General features: G+C 53.6%; 2 protein-coding genes across 4 annotated transcripts; both read left to right on the forward strand.

The window, feature by feature from the left end:
• Positions 1 to 53: 53 nt before the first annotated feature.
• On the forward strand, positions 54 to 9,902 carry PRPF3 (pre-mRNA processing factor 3). 2 transcript variants are annotated; one of them, XM_058821677.1, is made up of 16 exons: positions 54 to 120; positions 1,732 to 1,887; positions 2,696 to 2,826; positions 5,115 to 5,261; positions 5,363 to 5,446; positions 5,552 to 5,772; positions 6,513 to 6,819; positions 7,380 to 7,546; positions 7,969 to 8,051; positions 8,162 to 8,305; positions 8,470 to 8,569; positions 8,671 to 8,784; positions 8,878 to 8,996; positions 9,259 to 9,342; positions 9,427 to 9,488; positions 9,660 to 9,902. In XM_058821677.1, exons 2-16 carry the CDS (start codon positions 1,743 to 1,745, stop codon positions 9,804 to 9,806), a joined length of 2,055 nt encoding a protein of 684 aa, XP_058677660.1. In that variant the 5' UTR covers positions 54 to 120; positions 1,732 to 1,742; the 3' UTR covers positions 9,807 to 9,902. The 2 variants fall into 2 exon arrangements, with proteins under 2 accessions (XP_058677660.1, XP_058677661.1); XM_058821678.1 differs by having other exon boundaries at positions 63 to 120; positions 1,622 to 1,887.
• A 774-nt stretch (positions 9,903 to 10,676) lies between these two features.
• Positions 10,677 to 23,672, forward strand: RPRD2 (regulation of nuclear pre-mRNA domain containing 2). Of its 2 annotated transcripts, XM_058821719.1 has the most exons (11): positions 10,677 to 10,902; positions 14,687 to 14,816; positions 15,061 to 15,161; positions 16,208 to 16,282; positions 17,516 to 17,568; positions 18,011 to 18,137; positions 18,499 to 18,674; positions 19,268 to 19,553; positions 19,809 to 20,084; positions 20,255 to 20,458; positions 21,019 to 23,672. In XM_058821719.1, the coding sequence occupies exons 1-11, from the start codon at positions 10,677 to 10,679 to the stop codon at positions 23,670 to 23,672; spliced, it is 4,308 nt and encodes a 1,435-aa protein (XP_058677702.1). The 2 variants fall into 2 exon arrangements, with proteins under 2 accessions (XP_058677702.1, XP_058677703.1); XM_058821720.1 differs by lacking the exon at positions 16,208 to 16,282.
• The last annotated feature ends 833 nt before the right edge of the window (positions 23,673 to 24,505 follow it).

Consider the following 24,505-nt stretch of genomic DNA (forward strand, 5'->3'; position numbering starts at 1 on the left):
CCCCGCGTGCCCCCGGCCGCGCACGCGCCGCGCGCGCCTTTCCGCTTCCGCCCCGACGCGCCGTCACCGTCAGGGGCCGCCGGGCCGGGAGCGGGAGCGGCGTGAGGGAAAACGGCGCCGGTGAGGGAAACTGCGGGGCCTCGGAGGGCGTGCAGGGAACGAGGGGAGCGGGCGGGCTGGCGGGAAGGAGGGAGGGCGGGAGGCGGTGGCGGAGGTGGCCCCGGGCCCGGCGCGCCGCGCTGAGGGGGCCGGGCCGGGCCCCGGGCGGAGCTCCGCGGCACCGGGGGATGCCGGGCCCTGCGGGAGCGGGGTCGGTGGGAGCTCCGTATCTCCGGAGCTCCGTCTGTCGGTCCGTGTGAGGGAAATCCCCGGCAGTGCTCGGCCGTGTTCATTGATCCCGGTGCCGGTACCGGGGTTGTGTCCCCTCTCCACGGCGGCTCCGCTGTCCCGGTGTGACACGGGAACAGCCGGGAAGTGAAGCCGCTGCTCCCCCGGTGGAGTGTGACCCGGCTCTAATTACACGAATTTTGCGGTTTATTACGGACACGCTCAGAGCCGTTGGTGTCTCGGGGCTGCGATTTGTGAGTCCTGCTTGCCCTCAGCCTCTGCAGGCTCAGAACGCGAGGGGGAAACACCGGGATTTGGGTTTGGGCTCTGTTTGAACCTGGCTGTGAGGAAACTGCCAGGAAAAGCAGAACCTGCAGAGGTTTCCAGGCTCTGGAGGGAGCAGCAGTGACCTCCTGGAACTGCTCATGGGCCTGGAATGGGGGGCTCTGTTAGGGCTGAACCCCAGGAGGGATCCCTGAGCCCAGACCCCATTCCCAGGATGGATAACTGATCCCATTCCCAGGAAGGATCCCTGACCCCAGACCCATTCCCAGCTCTCCCAGGTGTCCTTCCAGCCCCACCTCAGTGCCCAGCTCCAGCTCAGCCCTAAGGAGATTTTCCCAAATCCTATTAGGGCCCAGTTAAAAGCAGTTGCAGCCTCAACCCTGGCTGTGAGGGGATGTGAGTGCCAGAAACCAGCCCAGATTTGGGGCTGCCCCTTGGGGAAGGGGCTCAGGTTGTTTTGTGGGGTCCCACATGTTCCCCTCTCAGTGCTTCTTTCTTCCCAAACCCCATGGAAGGATTTGGGGGGCTCAGACCTTCCTCCTCATGTGGTTTATCTCATTTTAGCCCACAAAAGCTTTTCCCACCCATGGAGCTGATCCCTGAGAGAGGAGGTGATTGTAAGAATTTGCACCTTGTTAACAAAGTGACTAAATTAGCATTTATCTCCTAAAAAAGGAAAAAAAGCCCCAAAGTGTTTTTCTTTAGTTAGGTAAAAGGATACTTCATAAGATTTTAGGGATTTCACCTCAAACTTAAGGATAGGAAATTGGACAAAATAAGATTTTAGGGATTTCACTTCAAACTTAAGGGCAGCCAATTGGACAGAAGCCAAAAGGTTTCACCTAAGCAATTAATTAGAAAAACAAAAGAACAAATTACTTTTGCGGGATGTTTTACTAAGAGCAAGAGCCCCTAGCTCAAGTTTTCTCTCTATAGAGCTTTGTTATTTTGCCTTTTATGAAAACTTTTTTCTTTCCAACACCACCTACTGATTTTACCCCACCTACAGCAGCAGAGCTACCTCGAGTGTGCCACATTTCTCCAAAACCTCATCTGACAGAGAGGTGATTTGGATGAGGTGATGCAGCCCAGGGCCCTGTTTGCTGTTTCTCCTTGCAGCCTGAGCAGAGATGTCTCTGTCCAAGCGGGAGCTGGACGAGCTGAAGCCATGGATCGAGAAGACGGTGAAACGAGTGCTCGGCTTCTCGGAGCCCACCGTGGTCACTGCAGCCCTCAACTGCGTGGGCAAGGGCATGGACAAGAAAAAAGCAGCTGGTATGTCCAGAGCTGGGCTTGGAAAACGGCCCAAAACCTCGCCAGGGTGGAGGGGCAGTTCCGTGACCCTCCGTGAAGTGAGGAGGGGAAAATCCGTCACGTTCAGCTGGAGGCCGTGGGATGAGTTAGCAAATACAACAAGTAAAAAATAATCCCTTATTCAAGGAACTGGAAATGAGCACCCCCAAAACTTGCCAGGGTGGAGGGACAGGGGTACAGGGCAGTTCTCTTAATGGAAAATAGCCCCAAACTTTGCTAGGATGGAGGGGAAGGGGCACAGGGTGGTTCTCTTGGGTGAGGAGGGGAAAATCCATCAGGTCGGACTCAAAGCTGGAGGTCTTAGGATGTGTTAAAAAATCCAAGGAGTAAAAATTAATTCCTCATTTAAGGAATTGGAAATGGTATTTTAACTAGGGTGCTTTTTTTGCCCATTACAGCCCTACTAGACTCAGCTGGAGGCCTTGGGATGTTTTACAAAATACAAGTAAAAATTAATTATTTATCCAAGGAACTGGAAATGGTAATTTAACTAAGGTGCTTTTTTGCCCATTACAGCCCTGCTTTGCTTCTCCCTTAATCCCTTAGTTTAAAGCTCCTGACAACACAATCCAAGATCCCAGAGGCTTCCAGGTCTCCCTGTGTTTGTAGACTTGAACCACACTTAAATTGAATGACACCTGAAGTTTGTAGACTGGAATCACGTTTAAATTTAAGTGGTTTCCATTTTCCAAGGAATCTCTGGGTTCTCCATCCTCTTGCCCACCTCGAGCTCAGAATTCAGCACTGATGGGATTTTCCTCCTTTGCAGACCACCTGAAACCCTTTCTGGATGATTCCACTCTGAGATTTGTAGACAAACTCTTCGAGGCAGTGGAGGAAGGACGGAGCTCCCGGCACTCCAAATCCAACAGCGACCGGAACCGCAAACGGGAGCTAAAGGTGATTATTGATTATTGATTGGTTTGTTCCTGTGGCTGGGGGGCCTGCAGGCAGCACTGGTGCTCTGGCACACTCTCCTCTTCCAGAGAGGTACAGCTTGGAATGTTCAAGAGAAATGACTCCTCTCCATGGTGAAGTGTGGGAGCCTTTACCTTGTGGTTCTCTTTCCCAAAGCCCAGGTGGAAGCCTGGCTTTGGCTTTCTGTGAGGCTGCTGGAGTGAATCCATGGGCATCCATCTCCCTTCTCAGTGCTCCTTGTGCTTGTATTTTCATTTGGAGCTGCTCCCAGGGATGTCCCATTGCTCCCTGTGCCCTGACACAGCACCGGGGCTCTCTGGTGGATGATCTGGGGGGTTTTCATTCCCTTTCTCCGCCCAGAATCACCAACAGGTGTTTTTTGGCAGCTCCTGTCCTAGCACAGGATTGATTCCGGCTGGGATTTCATTGCTCTGCTGTTTCTCCCTTGCCTGGGATGGTGGAAGGTCCATCCAGAGCTGTTTTCACTTCTTTCTTCTCTTGAGGACTTCTCTCAGCATCCTGCAGAATTCCATTTTGCCATCACTCTGCCAAGTCTGACAGTCCCTCTCCGTGCTGCTCCTGCTCACAGTGATGTTCCTTTCACTCTTCCTGAGGTTCCTATTTTAGGGCACTCTGGGTTTCCCCAACATTGCAGTCAGCACTGAACCTCATGAGCCAGAGCAGTCCTCTCAGGATCTGCATCTCTTTGGCAGTGCTGGGACTCCTCATTTCCCTCCAGGAATTCTTTTCTGAGCTGGTCTCTGGGGCTGTGGGAGTGTGAGGGTTGAGCAGGGCTGGAGGTCCAAGTGCTCCTCTGGGCACGGCAGCGGTGGGGACATTGGCAGTGCCACCACTTGGTGATGGCAGCAGTGTGGTGACAGCCTGCTGGGGAGAGCAGGTGATGGCAGCAGGGATCTCTCACTGGCAGAGGGGTCTGTGATGGCAGCAGGGATCTGGTGATGGCAGAGGGATCTGTGATGGCAGCAAGGATCTCCCACCAGCAAAGTTCCATCTGGTGATGGCAGCAGGAGCAGGGCTGGGGCTGCAGCAGGGGCCCCTTCCCCAGTGAAGCCACAGGGCTGTCTGGCCTGAGCACTGCTGGAGTTCCTGGCTGTGCCAGAAGCTGGGCTGGGCAGCAAGAGCAGAAACTGCTCCTTCTTCTCTTGGCTCCTGGCATGGAGGGAGATGTTCCTCCTGCCAAATCCTCGCTCTTCTCTCTGCAATCCCATCTCTTGGCACTCATCCATTGCACTCTGGGTCTGCCTGGACCCTGCAGGAACACAAACTCTGAGGTGGTCAGAACTCTCAGACTGACTGAGCCTGCCCCAGCACAGGGATTTCTCCTGGCTCCTGTTGTCCCCATGGCCTCGGGCAGTGCTGGTTCCCAGGCCCAGCTGCCGCTCCTCGGTTCACTCTGGGGTAGGTCATGGCTTGGGAAGGTCAGGAACTGAACGTAAAGTTTCCACACTTTATACTATGGGCAAGTCCTTTCTCTTGAACTTGTAGGTTTTCCAAGAAGTACCTGTGTGGCTGAGGAAGTGTCCTTGTAGGATATGAACCGTTGTAGTGAAGAAGGGATTGCAACTAACGCTCCCAACCGGTGTGTATATTTTCTTTTCAAATAACACCTTGACACACACACACTACATCCAGGTTTCCACACACAAACCAGGCACTGATGATGGAATCCACAGATCCTGGGGCTGGGCCTGAGCAGAGCTCTGTGGAAAATGTGCTGTGCCTTTTGTTTTGTGATCTGAGGCTGCTGAAAACCCATCAGAGGGGCCATTGCTCCATGTGCTTCTCTGGAGTGTGAGGGAATGCTGCAGGTGTCCCAACACTCCCTGGGAACAGAGCCACATCCTCCTTTTGCTTGGTAGGACAGCACAGATTCTTTCACCAAACCCTCTGAAGTTGCTAGAAGATGTGGAGATGTTTTTATCCCAGTCAGATCAGCTCTGGCCAGGCCATTTCTGTCTTTCCACATCTCCTCAGTGCCAGTCCCCCCTCTGAGCAGCCAGGGGAGCAGTGGTGCTGTTAGGCAGGCTCATTCCTGTGATGTCTCCTCCTCTTGCATGGACTTCATTGGTGTTTCTCTGGTGGGGGAGCAGGGCCCAGGCTGGGCTTGGGCTCAGCCTGCACGTGCCACCCTGGAATTCTGCGTTGTGGAGCTGGAGCTGAGACATGCTGGTGGTTTCTCATCTCAAATCCTGCTCTGGGAGGAGAACATTTTGTTCTAACCACAGCTTTCTGCTGTTTCCTTACACTAGGATGTGTTTGGTGATGACTCTGAGGTGTCCAAGGAATCCTCTGGCGTCAAGAAACGGCGCATCCCACGGTTCGAGGAGGTTGAGGATGAGCCTGAAGTCATTCCAGGCCCTCCATCAGAGAGCCCAGGGATGCTGACTAAGCTCCAGGTCAGTTTTAGCTGGGCTGTGTCCCCACACAGTGTAGAGCTTATCCCAACTTGTATCCCAAACAGAGCAAAGGAAAACTCACTGTCTGTTTTGTCCAACAGATCAAACAGATGATGGAGGCAGCCACGCGACAGATTGAGGAGAGGAAAAAGCAGCTGAGTTTCATCAGTCCTCCAACCCCACAGGTAACAGGCAAATCCCACACATCCCTGGCCCCTGTTTCAGCTGTGATGTGTTAGCCTGGGTCTGCTGGAACAGGCATGGAGCAAAACTTCCTTCTCTTTCAACAGCCCAAAATTTCTTCCTCATCCCAATCGGAGCGGCTCCCCATCGGCAACACCATCCAGCCCTCTCAGGCAGCCACGTTCATGAATGATGCCATTGAGAAAGCCAGGAAAGCTGCAGAGCTGCAGGCCAGGATCCAGGCTCAGCTGGCACTGAAACCAGGGCTCATTGGCAATGCCAACATGGTGGGACTGGCCAACCTGCACGCCATGGGCATTGCGCCGCCGTGAGTACCGGGGTGAACCCCAAAGGCTTCTCTGGGAATTTACAGACAGCCCCAACAAGGGGAGAGATCAGTCAATCTGATTCCATGTTCTTAAAAGGATAATTTATTATTATATTATGTTATATTTATTATATTTATTATTTATATTATATTTATTATTTATATCACATTATATCACATATCACATTACATTGCATTACATTACATTATATTATATTAATGCTATACTAAAGCTATACTAAAGAATAGAGAAAGGATACAGACCAAAGGCTAAAACTCATGACTGTCTCTTCATTGGTCATTAAGTAAAAACAATTCACATTTAAACCAATCATACACTCTCCAGAGCACATTCCAAAGCAGCAAAACACGAGAGAAGCAATCAGATAATTATTGGTTTTGTTTTTCTCTGAAGCTTCTCAGCTTCCCAGGAGAAGAAATCCTGGTGAAGGGATTTTTCAGAAAATCTGACAATGACACTTCTCCAGTGCTGCTGGTTCCTCAGCAATGACATTAACTGCTGCTGAAGGAATAAATTTTATATTAAAAGAGGTGAAATGGAGGTTCCTCCTCCCTTGGCTGAGATTTGAGTCTTTTCTCCAAGGCTGGAGTCTCTTCTGGCACTACAGATGAGCTGTAAAAATACAGAAAATACAGAAACCATGGAAATAAGCTCAAATTTCCTTTGATTTAGTGCTGTATTCACGTTTGAATAGAACATATCTTATCCTGCCCCTCAGGAAAGTGGAGCTGAAGGATCAGACCAAGCCAACACCTCTGATCCTGGATGAGCAGGGCCGGACAGTGGATGCCAGCGGGAAGGAGATCGAGCTCACCCACCGCATGCCCACCCTGAAGGCCAACATCAGAGCAGTGAAGAGAGAGCAGTTCAAGCAGCAGCTGAAGGAAAAGCCCTCAGAGGATATGGAATCAAACACATACTTTGACCCCCGGGTCTCCATAACCCCGGCCCAGCGGCAGAAACGCACCTTTAAGTTCCATGAAAAAGGCAAATTTGAGAAAATTGCCCAAAGATTGAGAACAAAGGTATCAGAGGTCTTGGGTAGGAGGGGATTCTCCTCTCCTGGTCTGGCTTTGATTCTGAAGTTTTCCAGTCAAATTACCTGAAACTTTTTCTTAAAAACCCTGGTTTTGTTGGGATGGTGTGTGCCCAAGTCAGCAAGGGCTTTCTCACCACTGTCTTCACCTCCTGAAGGGTAAAATCTCCATTTTTTGACAAAACATTGTAAAGTTCTCAAGAGAACAAATCTCTTTCTGGCCGAGTGATCAACTCAAAAGAGGAGATTTAAAAGGAATTTTGTTAAAATGCTTCAAGTTCTTGGGGAAAAAGGGAGAGAAAAAGTCCAGGGATACAATCCCTAGAGGGAAATGTTCCTTTGGGAATGTTCCATGGTCCTGAAAGGCTCAGGAACAAGAGCAGAGTTTTGGCAGGCTTGGGAGCTTCCCCTCTCCATCATGTGCTGTGTGGTTTCTCTCTGCTTCAGATTGTTTGAGAATCCTGATAAATCAGCAGGTGATTTGTGTTCAGCTCTTCACAGAGCTTCTGCTGGTTTGGAATGACCTTTCTGTTCCATTTTCCTCCTCAGGCTCAGCTAGAAAAGCTGCAGGCAGAGATCTCCCAGGCTGCCAGGAAAACTGGGATTCACACTTCCACCAAATTAGCTCTGATCACCCCAAAGAAGGAGCTGAAGGAGGGGGAGATCCCAGAGATTGAGTGGTGGGACTCCTACATCATCCCCAATGGCCTGGATTTGTGAGTATTTCCAGGTGTTGATGGTTCTGCCACAGCAGGAATTCAGGAGCTGCATGGTGGGTGTGGGAAACATGTGGAAAATCAGGCCAGATGTTCATGCTTGAACATCAAATTTCATCTCATCTCCAAGATCAGGCACTGAGTTTGCTCCCCAAGTTTCTCTGGGGGCTGTGGTAGGCAGCTGCTGTGGAGTTGCAGGGATATTTTAGCCCAAAGTCGAGGAAGTTTGGTTTTATTTATGATCTGCACAAGTTTTGTTCACGATGGATGTGGGGCCCTGCTTTTGAACCCCAAAATGGGGGGAGACACCTGTACATTAACACCACCATGGGTCTCCTTCGGCCCATCGAGCTCTGGGTTGGGATTTGTGCAGGAATTCATGCTGGCAATTCTTCCATGATGCCCAACTCTCTCCTTTCTAGAAAAGGTGGCACGACCTCAAAGAAAGACGAATACTTTGGGATCACCAACCTGGTGGAGCACCCAGCTCAGCTCAACCCTCCAGGTATGGCCCTGGCTTTGGGGACATCCAGCAGCCCCATCCCCTCTGTGTGGCACTGCCAGTGTCCCCCTGCATCCTCCAGGCACATTCCTGATGCTCTCATTTCCCTCCAGTGGACAGTGACACGCCGGTGACCCTGGGTGTGTATTTAACAAAGAAAGAGCAGAAGAAATTACGGCGCCAGACACGGCGAGAAGCCCAGAAGGAGCTGCAGGAGAAGGTCAGGCTGGGCCTGATGCCACCACCAGAGCCCAAAGGTGAGTGACAGCCAGGCTCTGGGCAGGCTTTGGGATTGCAGGGATCTGAAATCCACACGGACACTGGGTTTGTGTTTGTGCAATTGTTCTGGTGGGGAAAAGCTGTGCAGTGAGAGCTTCTCTCCAAGAGGAGCCCTCCCAGCACCTCTTCCATTCCCTTGCAGTGAGGATTTCCAACCTGATGCGGGTGCTGGGCACAGAAGCTGTGCAGGACCCAACAAAGGTGGAAGCTCACGTCCGAGCACAGATGGCCAAAAGGCAGAAGTAGGTGGCACCTTGTACTGTGACATTTTGGGACACTTTTGGGTAGATTCAGTGCTGCTGTTTTGTTTAGGATCAGTCTTTTCAGTGCTGTTTGTTTCCAGGGCTCACGAGGAGGCAAACGCAGCGAGGAAGCTCACGGCAGAGCAGCGGAAAGCCAAGAAGGTGAAAAAGCTCAAGGAAGATGTTTCCCAGGGGGTTCACATAGCTGTGTACAGGTGAGTGAGCTCAGAGACAGCTCACAGGTGGGCAGAGGGACCTCTCAGTTCTGTTTTTTGACAAACATTTTATTTTTTTCATCTTTTCCTTAGGGTTCGAAATTTGAGCAATCCAGCAAAAAAATTCAAAATCGAAGCGAATGCTGGGCAGCTGTACCTCACAGGAGTGGTGGTTCTGCACAAAGATGTCAATGTGGTGGTGGTAGAAGGAGGTGAGACCTTCTAGGCAGGCTTGGGTCACCACAGAGCATTGTGGAGCTTGCCTCCAGCAGGAATTGCTATGGAAATTGGTGACAGGGTTAGGGAAGGACAAGGAAGTGAGGAGGCAATTAAAAACTCCCTTAATTGCCTTGTTAATGATGCAGAGCTCAGTAATCCAGTCAGAAAACCCAGATCATTCCATGAGGCAGGGAACCTTTGCTAGCTGCAGGTTAAGAGATTTTCTGAAAATGTTGAATCTTGATTCTTCCACAGGCCCCAAAGCACAGAAGAAATTCAAACGTCTTATGCTGCATCGAATAAAGTGGGACGAGCAGACGTCAAACACAAAGGGAGAGGGTGAGAGATGCTGTGCTGCTGGCAGAGGGGGGAGTCCTGTTCCACCTCAGGGGCTAAATGAGCTTTATTGTGGGGTTTTTGCAGATGATGATGAGTCTGACGAGGAGTCCGTTAAGAAAACAAACAAATGCTCTCTGGTTTGGGAGGTGAGTTGTGGTTTAGGAAAACGAACAAAGGTGAGGTGCTGAGGTTGGATCCAACTCTCCATCCCATTCCTTGAGCTGTAACCTAAATAAAACCACATATTGCTGTGTTCCCCATATCCCCTGGAGCCAGGTGGGAATTAGAGTGACACCTCACCCCTTATCTCCCTCCAGGGCACGGCGAAGGATCGCAGCTTCGGCGAGATGAAGTTCAAGCAGTGCCCCACGGAGAACATGGCGCGGGAGCACTTCAAGAAGCACAGCGCCGAGCACTACTGGGACCTGGCGCTCAGCGAGTCCGTGCTCGAGTCCACGGACTGAGCCTGCCATGGCTGCTCCTGCCCCACAGACCCTGAGCCACACAGCTCCCATCGCTCTCCTCAGCACCCCTATTAAAGACATATTTTTTAAAACAAATCGCCGTAGCGTTGTTTTGGGTCAAGGGGGAAAAGGATGAGGATGGTGCTGCGTTTGACTTGGTGAGGTGGGCAGGAGCCGCTTCCCCTCTTCCCCAAGCTGTGCTGAGGGAGGCCCAGCCATGTTCAGGTTGGACATGAGGGAATTTCTTCGAGTCCCCATCCCTGGTTCTGTCCAAACAACGACTGGATGTGGTTCACACAGTTTCTCTGTGCCAATCGGTCACGGCTTGGGCTCAGAGGTGTTTTCCCAGCTCAGTGATTCGGGGATTTACGGCACAAACGCCGTTTTTATGCTCGCGCGCTCTCCGCCCCCTCACAGCCAGGAAAAGGGGGGGGGGGGGGGGGGCAAACGGCTCTGTGGGGGGGCGCCGCCATCTTGCCGGGCGGGGCGGGCGCGCGCGCGCAGGCGCGGCGGGGAGGGGGGCGGGGCGTGCGCGTGCGCGTCCCGCCGGTGTGCGGGAGTCACAAAATGGCGGCGGGGGGGCGGGCGGCGCGCGCGGGGGGGGCCGGGCCGTGACCGCCTCCGGTACCGGCACCGCCTCGGCTACCGGCACCGCCTACCGGCACCGCCCGGCCGCTACCCGGGGGTCCTCCCCGCGATCCCTCCGGGCCGCCACCGCCTCTTGCACCCGCCGGGGCCCAGCCTTTCCCCCCACCCCAGGCCGGGACCGCCGAGCACCGCCCGAGCACCCCCCGGGCCCCCCCTCCCTGCGCCCCGTGAGGCGCCGCCCCGCCGCCCCCCGCGCGGCCCGGCCGCGAGCAGCGCGGGAAGATGGCGGCGGGCGGCGGAGGCGGCGGCCGGGCCTCCTCGTCCTCCTCCTCCTCCTCGGCCGCCGCCGCCTCGTCCGCGGCCGGCGCGCTCGAGGCCTCGCTCGATAGGAAGCTGCAGGCGGTGACCAACACGATGGAGTCCATCCAGGGCCTCTCCTCGTGGTGCCTGGAGAACAAGCGGCACCACAGCACCATCGTGTACCACTGGATGAAGTGGCTGCGCCGCTGTGAGTGCGGGGCCGGGGGGCGGCCGGGGCGGAACGGGGCCCCGCCATCGGCGGCCAGCCCGCACCGGGCACTCGGGGACCGGCAGCGGGGCAGGGTCGGGCTCGTCGTTGGGTTGGAAAGGTTTAAAACCCGTCCAGTGCCACGGGCAGGGACACCTTCGCCAGCCCGGGTTGTTCCAAGCCTGGCCTTGGACCCTTGCAGGGACGGGGCAGGCTCGGCTGTTCTGTGCTACCTGTGCCAGGGCCTCGGCAGCCCCACAGGAAAAAATTCCTTCCTGACACCCCTCTTAATCTGTCCCTTTTACTTGAAAACATTCCTTCTTGTCGTGCGTGCATCACCGTGTCATCCTCGGAGGAACACAACATGCTGGTGTGCACCTCAGTGGTGGCACCTTTGTGCTCCTGAATCCGCGATCTCCTAAAGCAGCACTTTGCGGGCTCAAGGAGCCGTTTCTGTGCCTGGAGCAGCCCGGGGTGGGCATGGACAGTGTGGGTGCAGTTCTGGGCTTTGCAGTGCACATCAGGATGTGGCCCTGGCCTGGAGGGAGAAGGTTGCTGTTGGCAAGAGGATAAGCACAGCGGTGTTATCTCCACTGCCGTGGGAAAGGTTGGACTCTTCCTGTGGGAGTTCAAGGAAGCTTTGCTTGGCAGGAACGTGGAGATAACATTCCCATCCCAAAGTGTCTGTCTGTTGTGTGCTGAACCTTTTGGAAAATTTGGGAGAGTTGGGGTTCACTGTCAAGGCACTAGTGCAGAATGCAGGAGATTCTCTTTCCCCAGAGTTTGATCTGTTTTGTCTGTGCTCCATGGAATTAGGGAGAGAGAGGTGAGAGCTTTGGAGAGAGGTGAGACCTTTGGTCTTCCTGCCTTGCTGTCATTGCCACCTCTCCTGGAAATCGCCCTCCCTTGGACACCCCTTGGCACTGTGGCATCATCCTTGGGGCTTCCTTCATCCTTCATCATCCTTCCCCTTCTGCTCCAAGTGCATGTCCCCTGAGGAAAATCCAGCCCATCTCTCCTTGGGATGTGCCAGCTCCTCTGGACGTGGCCTTCTCACAGTTGTCCTGGCTCTTCTGAGGCCCTCAGTGCTCTTCCATCTCTCCTTCCCCCCTCATCAAAAGCCACTGAACTGTTCCCACCTGCAGGTCCTCCATGCCCTGAGCCCTTGGCCACAGCCTGGAATTTTTGTTGGATTTTATGGAATTCTTTCATGGTTTCCCTTCACACCCCTCCTTTTATGCAGGTCTCTTACCCTGCTCACCCAATCCCTGACAGCAGCTGTGATGCTGCTGTGCCCTGACCCCTGATTGTTTGGTTATTCCCTGCTTCCACAGGGATTTTTTCCCTGCTTTTCCCTTCATCCTCTTCCCCAAGGACCTCGCAGTTCTCACTGTGGGAAGTCCCTGTCCCAGCCACACCAAGCACAGGTGGTCCTGGGTTCATTTCTGAGCATTTAAATGTTCAACTCCAAAGCTCTTATCAACACATCAGATCCTCCTGGTGAGGGGGAATGTGGTGGGGGGTTCTGGGGCACAGAATTGTGTATTTTCAGGAAAACCAGGGGTGCTGCTGTTTGCCATGTTGCTGTTGCTTTGGCATCTTGCCTCTGAGCCGTGCTGGTCCCAGCCAGAGCTGCCCAACAGGAATATTCCTGCAAGGACATCCTTCTGAATCTTCACCTTTGGGAAATTCCTGATGGGAATCTGAGTGTCCCTGCAGGAGGGTTTGCTCAGAGGGTTTAAGTGTGGGTTAAACACATCCAGAGACTCTGAAATGCCATTTTTGTTGGTGCCATTGTGCCTGCTTTGGAGTGGGCTCAGCTCTGCAGTTTCCTTTTTGCCCACATTTCCTCACTGCTTTAAGCTGAGAGGAGCTGTTCACTCACTGGACACAGCCCATTGCACCCAGAAACACTTGGTTTTCTCTGTGCATCATGTCCACAGCCTTCCTCTGCACCCAGCATGGATCTTTCCTCTGTATGATGTGGGTGTATTTTGGTTCATAACTTGTGCCTCTAACTTTGCTCTGTATGGTCAGCATCAGGCTGGAGCCCTGCTCCAGATTTCCTTCTGCTGTGTTGATCCTGGATCATTTAAATCAAAGGTTTAGAATTCTTTGAATCAAAGGTTTATAATTCTTTGTATCAAAGATTTAGAATTATTTGAAATCTATTTCATGTTATTAAGATGTGGAATCATTGCTGTCTGCTGGTGAAACATCTCTGGGATGGAGGGTGAGCAGCAGGGGAATTGCTGGGTTTAACTAAATCACAGGAGCCCCATTCCAGTGGGATGATGATCTGAGAGATTATTGAGGCTGGCATTTTGGGGAGAGCCGGCTGCAGATTGTTTTGGAGCAGCAGGCAGAGTGCAGCCCTGCTCCAGCTGAATTCCCAGCCCTCAGGGCAGAGCAGAGCACCGTGTGCTCCAGAAAACCCATCTCAGCCTGTCCTGTCAGCATGTTCAGGGCACAGGTTGTGAGCAACAGGTTCTGCTCATAAATCCTTGGCTTGCTGAGTCTGTGCTGGAAAAGCAAAAGTTCCTCCTGGGATGTGAGAGCTGGGGTTCCATGAGGTGGCAGTGGCCAGAGGAGCAGCACCAGGGATAAAATCTCCTCCTGGGATGTGGAACTGGGGCTCTGTGAGGTGGCAGTGGCCAGAATAGAAAGATCAGGGATAAAATCTTCTCCTGGGATATGAGAACATGAGGTGGCCATGGCCAGAGGAGCAGTATCAGGGATAAAAGCTCTTCCTTGGATGTGAGAACTGTGATTCCATAAGGTGGCCATGGCCACAGGAGCAGGGTCAGGGACAAAATCTCCTCCTGGGATGTGGAACTGGGGCTCCATGCAGAGTTGGGGGTGAGCAGCTGCTGGCAGTGACTGTCAGGCCTGTGCTGTGTCCTGGGGCAGGGACAGGGCTTTAGGAGCAGGGCCTGTCCCTGTGCCCTTCCTCACCCCAGTCTGCAGTGATGCTCGAGGGCTCAGTGCCAGGAGAGCCCAGTGCTGCTGGCAGGGGCTCAGAGAGGCTTAAGGACATCAGCCTGTGAGGAGAACCCATCTGAGCTAAGCCTTTTGTGTCCTCAGCTCTGCTCCCCTCAGGGGAGGATCTTCTGTGTAGGATCTTCCTTTTGAACTTTGTTCACTTGGGAACTCACCCTCGTGCTGGGAGGGCATTCCAGCAACAGGAATGGTTCTGCTGGGAGCTTTTCCAGGTTGTGAGTGAGGGGTGAGCTCCTCACCAAGGGCTCTGGAGCAGGAAGGATGCTGAGCTTCCTCAGGGGAGTCCTGGAGAGCTGCAAGGTGCAGCCATGCTGTGGGAATTTGCTCTACCAAGGTAGGGAGAGCTGGAAAATGAAGCAGGATAAGAGGATTGAGGGGTCTGTAGATAAAAAGTGATTCTGGTTGCAGGTGAGAGGTGACAGCACACCTCTTGGCACTGTTCCTCTGGTTTAATCCTTGGCAGTGTCCTTTGGTGAAATGAAGGAGCTCATTACCATCATTTGCATGTGAATGAGTTTCCTAAGTTTACCCACCCACCCCTGAAGGAAGGGATTTGATGAAGTAACTCAGTTTGAACATCAGGAGGGTCAGAGGAGCAAGCACAGCTGGAGGAATCTGAAAATCATTTGGAAATTAAAGATGTCCTCTCTAGTCCTCAAGGTTTGCCTGCTGGAATTTGGAAACTCTGAAACTTTCCCCAAAGCAGTGCTGAACTTTTGGGATCAAGGTGTGCCTGTTGTGGTGCCTGTGCCTGATGCTGATCTCAGTTTTCTTTTGTCCTCAGCTGCTTTTCCTCACCGGCTGAACCTTTTTTACTTGGCCAATGATGTCATACAGAACTGCAAGAGGAAAAATGCCATTGTTTTTAGGGACACCTTTGCAGAGGTGCTTCCTGAGGCTGCTTCATTAGTGAAGTGAGTAATGAATGAACTAATGGGCTGTTGGGAGGCTGAGTGTCTCAAAATGGGGGAATTTTTCTTCTGAAAATTCTAGAAACATCAGCAGAACTTCAAAGATTCTGTTGGAACAGCCATGTGTGGGCATGAACTGAGTTTTAATTTGCAGAGGGGGCTGGTTTGGGTCTAATTGTCCTGTGGGGTGAGGGAAACCTCACACCAGTGTCCTGCAGCCATGGGGTAAAGAACTCTTCTCTTGCAGGGACCCATCAGTTTCCAAATCCATCGAAAGAATCTTCAAAATCTGGGAGGACAGAAACGTGTACCCTGAGGAAACCATTCTGGCCCTGAAAGAAGCACTGAGTAAGTTACTCACCCTTTGCATTTCTCACCTTACCAACTGCCACGTGAGCTCACTGAAGTTGTAGAAATAGTTTGGGGTCACTGAGGGGGATGAGGGGCATTTGCACCTGGCACAGGCTGTAACACAAGCAAGTGTGGGACGTGAGCAGCGCTGGATTCTCCTGCTTTACCTCTTTTGTACCTTTCTTAAGGCAGCTGGGAATTCTTTCACATGAGCTGGAACTGCTCCAGCTGAGAGCAGACAGAACATGAGGCTGAAATGATCCTGCACATCCTGACCAGGGTGCTCTGGCTCTACCTCCTTGTGCTGTTCACTCATAGTCTGGTGGTTGTGGGGTAGGAAGAGGCAGGAGCAAAGCTGGAGGGTGAAGAATCCTCAATCCCTAGAGGAGAAACACGTGGAATTGGTTAAAACCAGGAATTAGCAGTGGAAGTCAGTGCAGGGTTTGGCTCTCCTCCCATCATGAAGAGCTGCAGGTGCTCAGGGGGCCCTCGGGTGTGGTCTGAGGGTCAGTGGCCATCACAGCAGGAGCAATGAGGTGTCTTGGGTCGGGCTGTGGCACGAGGACAGGCTGGAGCTGGGTGTTGCATGCTGAGAAGTGACCTTTGTGCTTTTTGCTCTGAAATGGCTCATTTCTGGGACTTGAAAACAAGGTCTGTGAGGTTCCAGGTAAATCAGGTATTGTGGCTGCTTTCCCAGTGAGCAGCACTTGTCTGTTTGACGGTGATTCCATTACAGCCTTCCTAAAGAGTTTCATTTTTAGATTTCTGTGTGTTTTCCCTTTTTACTGTGATTTTTTTGAACTGCCTTAGTGTAAGGGCAAACAGAAACTTGATTTAAAAATGGCAGACCACCCCCAGGTTGCTGCATTCCTGAGTAAACTGAGGTTCTCTTGGGCATCCAGCAGCTCCTATGAGGAAGTTGGTCGAGGTATTTTAAAACAAATTTCTGTTCACTCTCACCGTGCAACTGTATGGCACCAAAACCCAAGATTTTGACAGGAATCCCATAATGCCAGACTGCCAAAAATGAAATGTTTTTCCAGGTACCACTTTCAAAACTCAGAAGCAGCTGAAAGAGTCTCTGAACAAACCGAATAAGCCGTGGAAGAAATCACAAAGTAAGGAACCACTGTGAACTCTGTGCACTAATGCAGAAATTGGCTGCTCAAGGAGCAGAAGGGCTGAGCCCAGAGTGGGCTGAGCCAGCTGAGCCTGCAGGCTCACAAGGGCCCCAAGATGTGCACACCAAGGAGGTGTTGGTAGAAAAAAGACTTTGGAAAGAAAAGAAATGTGGCAGAAATAAGATATGAGAGCAGAGGTTGTGGACAGGAGAGGAAGGAGCTGGTGGAACCTCTTGGAATCTGCTCTTAGACTGGTCAGAGATGGAGAGAAGACAGAGAGGAGGAGGAGGAGGAGATGGACATTCCCTTCATGCTCAGGAACTGCCCCAGCAGGCTGGGCTGGGAGGAGGAACCTGGAGCAGTGCAGGATGTGACATGTGACAGTGCAGAGCCCAGACCAGCAGGAGAGAATTTATTGTAAACAGAGTGACTTTAATGATCTCACGTTGCACCAACACCCTGAGTGGTCCCCACAGAGGTGGTGACGTGTCAGGTGTGACATGTGGGACATCAGGTATGGCCGTGGGACACCAGGTGTGATGTGTGGGACATCAGGTGTGACAGCAGAAGATTAAAAGAGTTGGGAGTGTTTATTCCTGGGTTTAACAAACCAGAAGCTGCTTTCCCAGACAGAACTGGGCTGTGTCCAGCGTGGATGGAGGGTTTAGTGCTTTGCTTCTCATCAGCTCATGTCTTCTTTCCTGTTTCTCCTGTTTTGACCACAATCTGATGGATTCAGTCTCTTGCCAGCAGGATTCATCCCCCCAACCCTGTAACCAGGTGTGAGAGTTGTCAAAGCTCTGGGCATGGTCAGACCTAGGGGAGCTCTGCCCACAGGAAACCTGGGCTCCATGGCAGCTCCAGGTCTGGCACTTGGGGAATAACATTCCCTTCCTTGCAGAGAGCTGTAACTCCTTGGATAAAGCTGTTAGATTGACCTTGCAGGGACTTGTCTTCCTGAGGAAAAGGTGTGCCCAGGAAATGTTCAGAGCATGTTAAACAGCAGCAGTGTCACTTGTTGAGCTCAGTCCCAACCCAGCTGTGCCTGTGTATGTCCCCATGAGCTGCCGGGAGCCTGGAGCACTGAGGGACACCTGCATGGAGGGGAGGATGTGATGGGTAACACATGAAATTATCTTCAAATATCTTTTATTAGGCTGCCTTTTGTGACTGACTTTCCATGGGGAGGCAGTTCCTTAACTTCTTCACAATTTCTCTTTTTCCCCACAGCCTCCACCAACCCCAAAGCTGCTCTGAAGTCCAAGATTGTTGCTGAATTCCGAGTAAGTCTGTGAGTGGAAGTGACCCATGGCACTGACCCCCACCTTGGGGTTTGCATGTGGGGTGACTCCAGGCCCAGGAATCACCTGGAACAGTGGGGCGGACACGGGGAGGGTCTGGGCAAGCCCAGGACATCCTTGTGAAGAGGTGGCTGAGGAGTTGGTGGCAAGAAATTGGTCTAAATTCAGTCCCCTGACAGAGAGGGACATGTTGTGAAATGCACCGGCACCTGTAGGGTGAAATGGGGAGTAAATAACCAGGAGATTTGTGGATTTGCAGCTCCTGCCTGAGCCCAGGTTTGCTCATTGTGAAATTTGAGGTTAAAAATCCCAGGCTCCACGTGGTTTCTGGGTTAGCTCTTGCTTGGAAGCAGTCTGGAGCAGAGGCAGGGCTTGTCTTCCCTGGAATGTGATGAGGAGGCTTTTCCTGTTTGCTTTTTTCCAGCCCCAGTCCCTCATTGATGAGCTGCTGCTGTACAAACGCTCAGAGGATCAGATAGAGCTCAAGGAGAAGCAGCTTTCCACTATGAGGGTGGATGTCTGCAGCACTGAGACACTCAAGTGCTTGAAAGGTAAAGCCCTGAGGGCACTGAAGGTGTTGTGGGAGCTCCTCAGTTCTGTCAAGATGGGAAATGCCAGAATTTATGTGTGGAAAATGCCAGAATTTCAGAGTGAGGTTAAGAACCAGCAATCAGGAGCCAAAAATCTTGGCTAGGTGGGATTTCTGTGGAAATTCTCAGGTGTAAAGCTCAGCCCAAGCAAATGACTGTCTGAAAACCAGAACTTTACCAGCAACCAGGCCCTGGTCACCCTTGCAGATCCCAGTGGATGATCTGGGACTGTGCAGCTCCTCTGTCCCAATATCCTGGGTGCTGCCATTGCTGCCACACTTCTGGGCTTTGCCTCGTTTCCATGGTGTTCATCTCCCTGCAGATAAAACAGGAGGGAAGAAGTTCTCCAAGGAGTTTGAAGAGGCAAGTTCAAAGCTGGAGGAGTTTGTCAATGGTTTGGACAAGCAAGTGAAGAACGGCCCCTCGCTCACCGAGGCGCTGGAGAACGCTGGAATATTCTACGAGGCACAGTACAAGGAAGTCAAGGTGGTGGCAAATGTAAGTGTGACTTTTCTGGATCCTCCACACCTCAGAGTCTGAAAAATGCCTCATCTCTTTATTCCCAAATTAAAAAGTTTGTTGGGTTGGTTTAAGGGTGGTTTCCAAAGAGAGCAAAATGGAAGCTTTGGGTAAGACAAGGATATGCTCTCAAAATGCAGCAGTTGGAAATTCAGTTTGTGTGTGTTGCTGGAATGTTGGATACCCTCTAGATTCTTAAACAGGGCAAAATTACAGTTAGTGTGACAAATCCTGAATTCTAGAAACTTGGGATTGATATGAGAACTAGATGAGCAAAGAAAGGACAGTAGTAAAGTGTTACAAAAACAACCAGCACCCTCCAGAACCTGCCAAATGCCCCAGATGGGCTGAACATATTTGTTAAAATATGGGGGGTCATGAAAATTGTTTTAAGTCAGTGGAAAAAGGTTTTATCCTCCCCACTTTTTGTGGTTGTTGCCCTGTGAGAAGCTGAGTTCTTACCACTGCAGGGTCCAGGGATTTGGAATGGGTTTTCTCAGGCTTTGTGTTGCTTCCTTAAGGAAGTGACTGAGGCATGAAAGATCCCCAGTCCAGTGTCCTTCCTTCCTTAGGCCTATAAGACATTTGCTAACCGAGTGAGCAACCTGAAGAAGAAGCTGGACCAGCTGAAAGCAACCCTCCCTGATCCCGAGGAGTCTCCTGTCCCTTCTCCCAGCATGGATGCTCCATCTCCCACGGGCTCTGAGTCCCCTTTCCAGGGCATGGGGGAGGAGAACAGCGCCCGCTCTCCCGCAGCTGCAGGACGCAAGATGGTTTCTCCAGAGCCTGCGACGGATAATCGGGATGTGGAAGACATGGAGCTCTCTGATGTGGAGGATGATACGTCTAAAATCATTGGTATGTGATTGTGCTGTGGGAATTAAAGAGGAAACCAGGCTTTTCCAGCTTCGTTTGGGATGTGGAGGAGGCACAAAGCCTGGGCTGGGGCTGTAGGGTTTGAATCTCCTAGTTCCACAGTGATCGTTTCCATCTCCCAAAACACTTATCAGAATTGATGTTTTTACATCTGTGGGAATCAGAATTGATGTTCCCTGAGTTTTTTTGAGGGGACTGAGTGACCTTTCTGCTTTTGTTTCCCCCTCTCTGCTGCAGTGGAGGAGAGGAAGGACAAACAGGCAGCTCCAGCCCCGGCCCCTGCCAAGACTGAGAGCGTCCCCAAAGCGGTGCCATCGGCTGCTGCGGCTGCCACAGCCTCGGGGACAGCGGCCACGCCAGCCCCAGCCCCTCCAACACCCCCAGCTCCAAAGGTGGTGAGCACAGCTCCCATCCCTCTGGCACCAGCACTTGCCTTACCCAACCTGGCCAACGTGGACCTGGCCAAGATCAGCTCCATCCTGAGCAGTTTGACGTCGGTGATGAAGAGCACAGGTGAGGGCTGAGCTGGGCTGTGGGCACTAACGGAGCTGGGTGATCATTTAAACCTTTAATTATCTCAAAATAAACATGAGGGAGTTGCTGCTCTCAGAGGTCTGGTTGTGCCTGTGGGGAGCCTGTGTTGCCAGAGCAGCTCAGGAGAGTGCTGTGTGCTCCTGCCCCAGGTGTGAGTCCCGCCTCGAGACCTTCGCCAGGGACCCCGACCAGCCCCTCAGCTCTCACCAGTGGCCTGAAGACTCCTGTCCTGGGAACCCCATCTGCTCCTTCGAATCCATTAGCAAATATTCTCTCCAAAGTTGAGATAACTCCGGAAAGCATTCTGTCAGCTCTCTCCAAAACCCAGACTCAGACGGCGCCAGCGCTGCAAGGTACTGGGGTGGGTGCTGGGGGAGGGCTGGCAGGGCTCTGAGGGCAGTGGCCAGGCTGAAACGTGCTGCTCTGCTTGTCCTAAAGTGAGAACTCAGGGAGGAAGTGGAAAGTTCACTGGACACGTTTTACGTCTCTGGCACGTGTGGGTGGTCTTTGTCAGGTAGCTCAGGTGTCACGGACCAGTGAGATTTGTCACTTCCCTGTACTTGCTGCTTGTGCTGTGGCTGAATCACACGTATCTGGAACATTCCTTGAACAGGACAGGAGACCAAGAGGTTCTGCTCCTGCTCTGGCACCTTGCCAGGGTCACCTGGCCAGCAGGGCAGGTTTCCCCACTCCTGGCTGCAGACCAGGACGAGTTCCTACCCACCTGACTCGATGGTGTAATTTATATTTGTACATCAATCCAAGCCTCTGGCGGAATGTTGCACCTCACTGGGAGCAGCAAAATCCAGTCCTCTTCATGGCTGGAGACTGGGGGGTGTAAAGTGCCAACACAGGAGCCTTGGGGTGATTTTCCCCTGCCCTCAGTACCTGATGCAGCAGTTGTGTTTTGCAGGGCTGTCGTCCTTGCTGCAGAGCGTGGCTGGAAACACGGCTCAGTCAGGAGAAGCTGCCTCACAGAGCACCTCGGCATCGCCAGCCAACACAACCGTGCCGTGCTTGAAGGGGAGGAATGTTCCTTCCAATCCACAGTCCTTTATAGCCAAAAGTTTTGGTTATTCTCCAAACTCAACCACTGCAGAGGTTTCCTCCACTTCAGTCAATAAGGCTCCCGTCGGACATACCCCAGCACTGTCAAGCTCTGGTTTTAAGCCACCAGCTAATTCCCTGGGATTTTCCAGTTCCCACCCTACCAGTCCTTCCTCCCTTTTGCCAACAGAAACCTCACTGAGTCAATCCTCCGAAATTTCAAAAGCCAAGCTGGAATCAGAACCCCCTTCTCCCAGCTTGGAGATGAAGATACACAATTTCCTGAAGGGAAATCCTGGCTTCAGTGGCCTGAACTTGAATATTCCCATCCTCAGCAGCTTGGGGTCCAGCATGGCAACGGAGAGTCACAGCTCTGACTTCCAGCGTGGTCCCACCAGCACTTCCATGGACAATGTGGACGGGACGCCGGTGCGCGACGAGCGCAGCGGGACGCCCACCCAGGACGAGATGATGGACAAGCCAACGTCGAGCAACGTCGACACGATCTCCCTGCTGTCAAAAATCATGAGCCCCGGTTCCTCAACTCCCAGCAGCACAAGGTCTCCTCTGCAGGGCCGGGATGATGGATATTCCCAAGAACTTCCCAGTTCCGTGCACGGCTACCGGCCCTTCGGCCTCGGCAGGGAGTCCCCGGCCAGCCTGTACAAGCCACCTGTGGACAGCAGGGAGATGCCCTCCTCCTTGATGGACTCCTCCCAGGAGAAGTTTTACCCAGATACATCTTTCCAAGAAGACGAGGATTACCGTGACTTCGACTACTCCGGGCCGCCGCCCTCGGCCATGCTGAACCTGGAGAAGAAGCCGGTCAAGTCTATCCTGAAATCGAGTAAACTCCCCGATTCTGCAGAGTACCAGCCAGTGCTGTCCAGCTACGGGCAGCGCTCGCAGGAGTTTGGTGTGAAGCCATCCTTCCCCCCGGCCATGAGGTCCATCCTGGATCAGAGCGAGAGCTGTGACCCTCTGGCCTCGTCCCCGGGGATGTTTGGGAGCTACGGCCGCAGGGGGAAGGACTCGGCCTCGGATGGTTCCCCATCTCCCAGCAAGAACGACGTGTTCTTCACGCCAGACTCCAACCACAGCAGCCTGCCCAAGGCCGGCCTCCCGCAGAAGCAATACTCGGACTCGCCCCACGCGCTTCCCCACCGCTCCTCGCTCTTCTCTCCCCAGAACGCCCTCCCCAGCCCCGGCAGCCGAGCGCCCGCGGCAGGAGGGGACAAACCCTTGGCTTCCTCCATCTCCGCCACCTCCACCATCGAGTTCAAGAACATGCTCAAAAACGCCTCCCGCAAACCCTCCGAGGAGAAGCATTTTGGGCAGATTCCCAAAAGCGGCTCCGGCGAGGTGGGGAGTTTGTCCGGGGCCGCCAAGGGCGAGCCGCAGCCGCCGGAGGAGCACTACCGCATCGAGACCCGCGTCTCCTCCTCCTGCCTGGACCTGCCCGACAGCACCGAGGAGAAGGGGGCTCCCATCGAGACGCTGGGCTACCACAACGCCTCGAGCCGGGGCATGTCGGGGGAGCCCATCCAGACCGTGGAGTCCATCCGGGTGCTGGGCAAGGGCAGCCGGGGCCACGGGCGCGAGGGGAGCCGGGCGGGCTGGTTCGAGCTGAGCAGCGGCGGGAGCGCCTTCGACAACGGCCCCGCGGGCTCCTCGGAGCTGCCGGGCATGGGCGGCTTCCCGGGGCCCTACAAGGAGCACGTGCCGCCCTTCCCGGAGAGCGTCAACAACTTCCGAACGAACAACTTCAGCTCCGCCTTCGAGCACCACCTGCCGCCGCCGCCCCTCGCTCCGCCGCCCCTGGAGCACGGGAGCCCCTTCCCGCGGGAGCCCGTGGGGCCGCCCGCCGTGCCCCCGCCCGCTCCCGCCAAGGACCACGGCGGCCTCTTCCCGAGGGACCACCCGGTCCCTCCCCGCATGCCGTCGGTGGATCACGCCAACCCCTTCTCCAAGGAAACGCCCGCGCCGCTCCCGCTGCCCCACGGCGTGCCGCCGCCCCCCTCGGTGGAGCACGCGGGGGTCCCGTTCCCCACGCCCCCGCCGCCCCCGGTGCCCGGGGATCACAGCGGGGTCCCCTTCCCCGCGCAGCCGCCGCCGGCCGGGGAGCACGGCGGGGTCCCGTTCCCCGCGCCGCCCCCGCTGGAGCACGGCGCCTTCCCCAAGGAGCACGGTACGATGCAAGGGACGCTGAAGGAGCACTTCGGGGCGGGGGCGCAGGCCCGGGAGCCCCTGCCCCGCTCCCGAGAGCCCGCGGGGCCCGGAGCCCTGCCCCGGGAGCAGCTGGCGGGGGCCGCGCGCGGGCTGGGCCCCCCCGGGCACCGGGAGCCGTCCGGGGGCCGCGGCTCCGTCCTGCTCCGCACGCCCCGCGCCGAGTTCCGCCCGCGGGAGCCCTTCGGCGGCAGAGACCCCTTCCAGAGCCTGAAGCGGCCGCGGCCGCCCTTCGGCAGAGGGGGGGCTCCCTTCTTCACCCCCAAGCGCCCCTTCTTCCCTCCCCGGTACTGACGCAGCTCCCGGGGCTGCCCTTTCTTTTTTTTTTTTTCTTCTTTTTCTTTTTTTTTCTTTTTTTTTTTTTCTTTTTTTCCTCCCCTCAACGATTCCTGTAACCTTCTCCTAAATTAAATGTTCTGTACTTTTCGGTTGGTTCTAGCCCCAGCCCCCTTCCCCGCCCACCCCCAGCATTGGGTGAGACAAGAAAACAAGACACAAAACTGATGTTTTAACGAGAAGAAGCCACGTTGCTGTTAAATAAAACCTTCAGTAGTAGTTGAAAGAGTTAAGACAAAAAATTAAAAAAAAAGGAAAAACTCTGAAAGCTTCGAGAGGAGCGCTGAGTGGTGTTGGGGTGTTGGTTTCCAGCCGATCCCCAAATTGCTGCTGCAGGGACGGGAGACCTCCCTGTTCCTCCTGTCTGCCAAAAGCACCAAAACAAGGCAAAAAAAGGGTCGAGGAACCCACCCAAACCCAGCTTGGAGCTCCACGGGACTGGCAGCAAGAAGGCCCAAGCCTGTCCCCCTGCTTGGGAAGACTTTGGTTGGGTTTGGGTTCATTTGGGGATCTTTGGATTTTTTTTTGTTTTGTTTTGTTTCTTCCCCCCGGGATCACTGTTGACTTTCTACGTGTGTGTATATAGCAATCACTTTTTAATTCCCTCCGGGATCGTTCACCACACGCAGCCGGAGCCCGGCGGGGGCTCAGAGGGGTCCCCCCCTTACACCCAGAGCCGCCCCCGCGGCTTTTATATGAAGTTGGGATTTTACTTGATTTTATTTTAATTATTTTTTGTTGGTTTTTAGTTGCCTCCATCGTACCTGTTTGATACCGGTGTGGGCTTCAGG

This window comes from Ammospiza caudacuta, chromosome 30, assembly GCF_027887145.1.
Source record: "Ammospiza caudacuta isolate bAmmCau1 chromosome 30, bAmmCau1.pri, whole genome shotgun sequence".
Taxonomy (NCBI): Eukaryota; Metazoa; Chordata; class Aves; order Passeriformes; family Passerellidae; genus Ammospiza; species Ammospiza caudacuta.

Excerpts from the sequence above, each read along its gene's own strand:
- PRPF3 (XM_058821677.1), top strand. The coding sequence starts at position 1,743 with ATGTCTCTGTCCAAGCGGGAGCTGGACGAGCTGAAGCCATGGATCGAG. Across the intron at positions 8,785-8,877 it reads GTTCACATAGCTGTGTACAG|GGTTCGAAATTTGAGCAATC; the intron begins GTGAGTGAGCTC and ends TCTTTTCCTTAG. Across the intron at positions 8,997-9,258 it reads TGTGGTGGTGGTAGAAGGAG|GCCCCAAAGCACAGAAGAAA; the intron begins GTGAGACCTTCT and ends ATTCTTCCACAG.
- RPRD2 (XM_058821719.1), top strand. The coding sequence starts at position 10,677 with ATGGCGGCGGGCGGCGGAGGCGGCGGCCGGGCCTCCTCGTCCTCCTCC. Across the intron at positions 10,903-14,686 it reads GATGAAGTGGCTGCGCCGCT|CTGCTTTTCCTCACCGGCTG; the intron begins GTGAGTGCGGGG and ends TTTTGTCCTCAG. Across the intron at positions 17,569-18,010 it reads AGATTGTTGCTGAATTCCGA|CCCCAGTCCCTCATTGATGA; the intron begins GTAAGTCTGTGA and ends GCTTTTTTCCAG.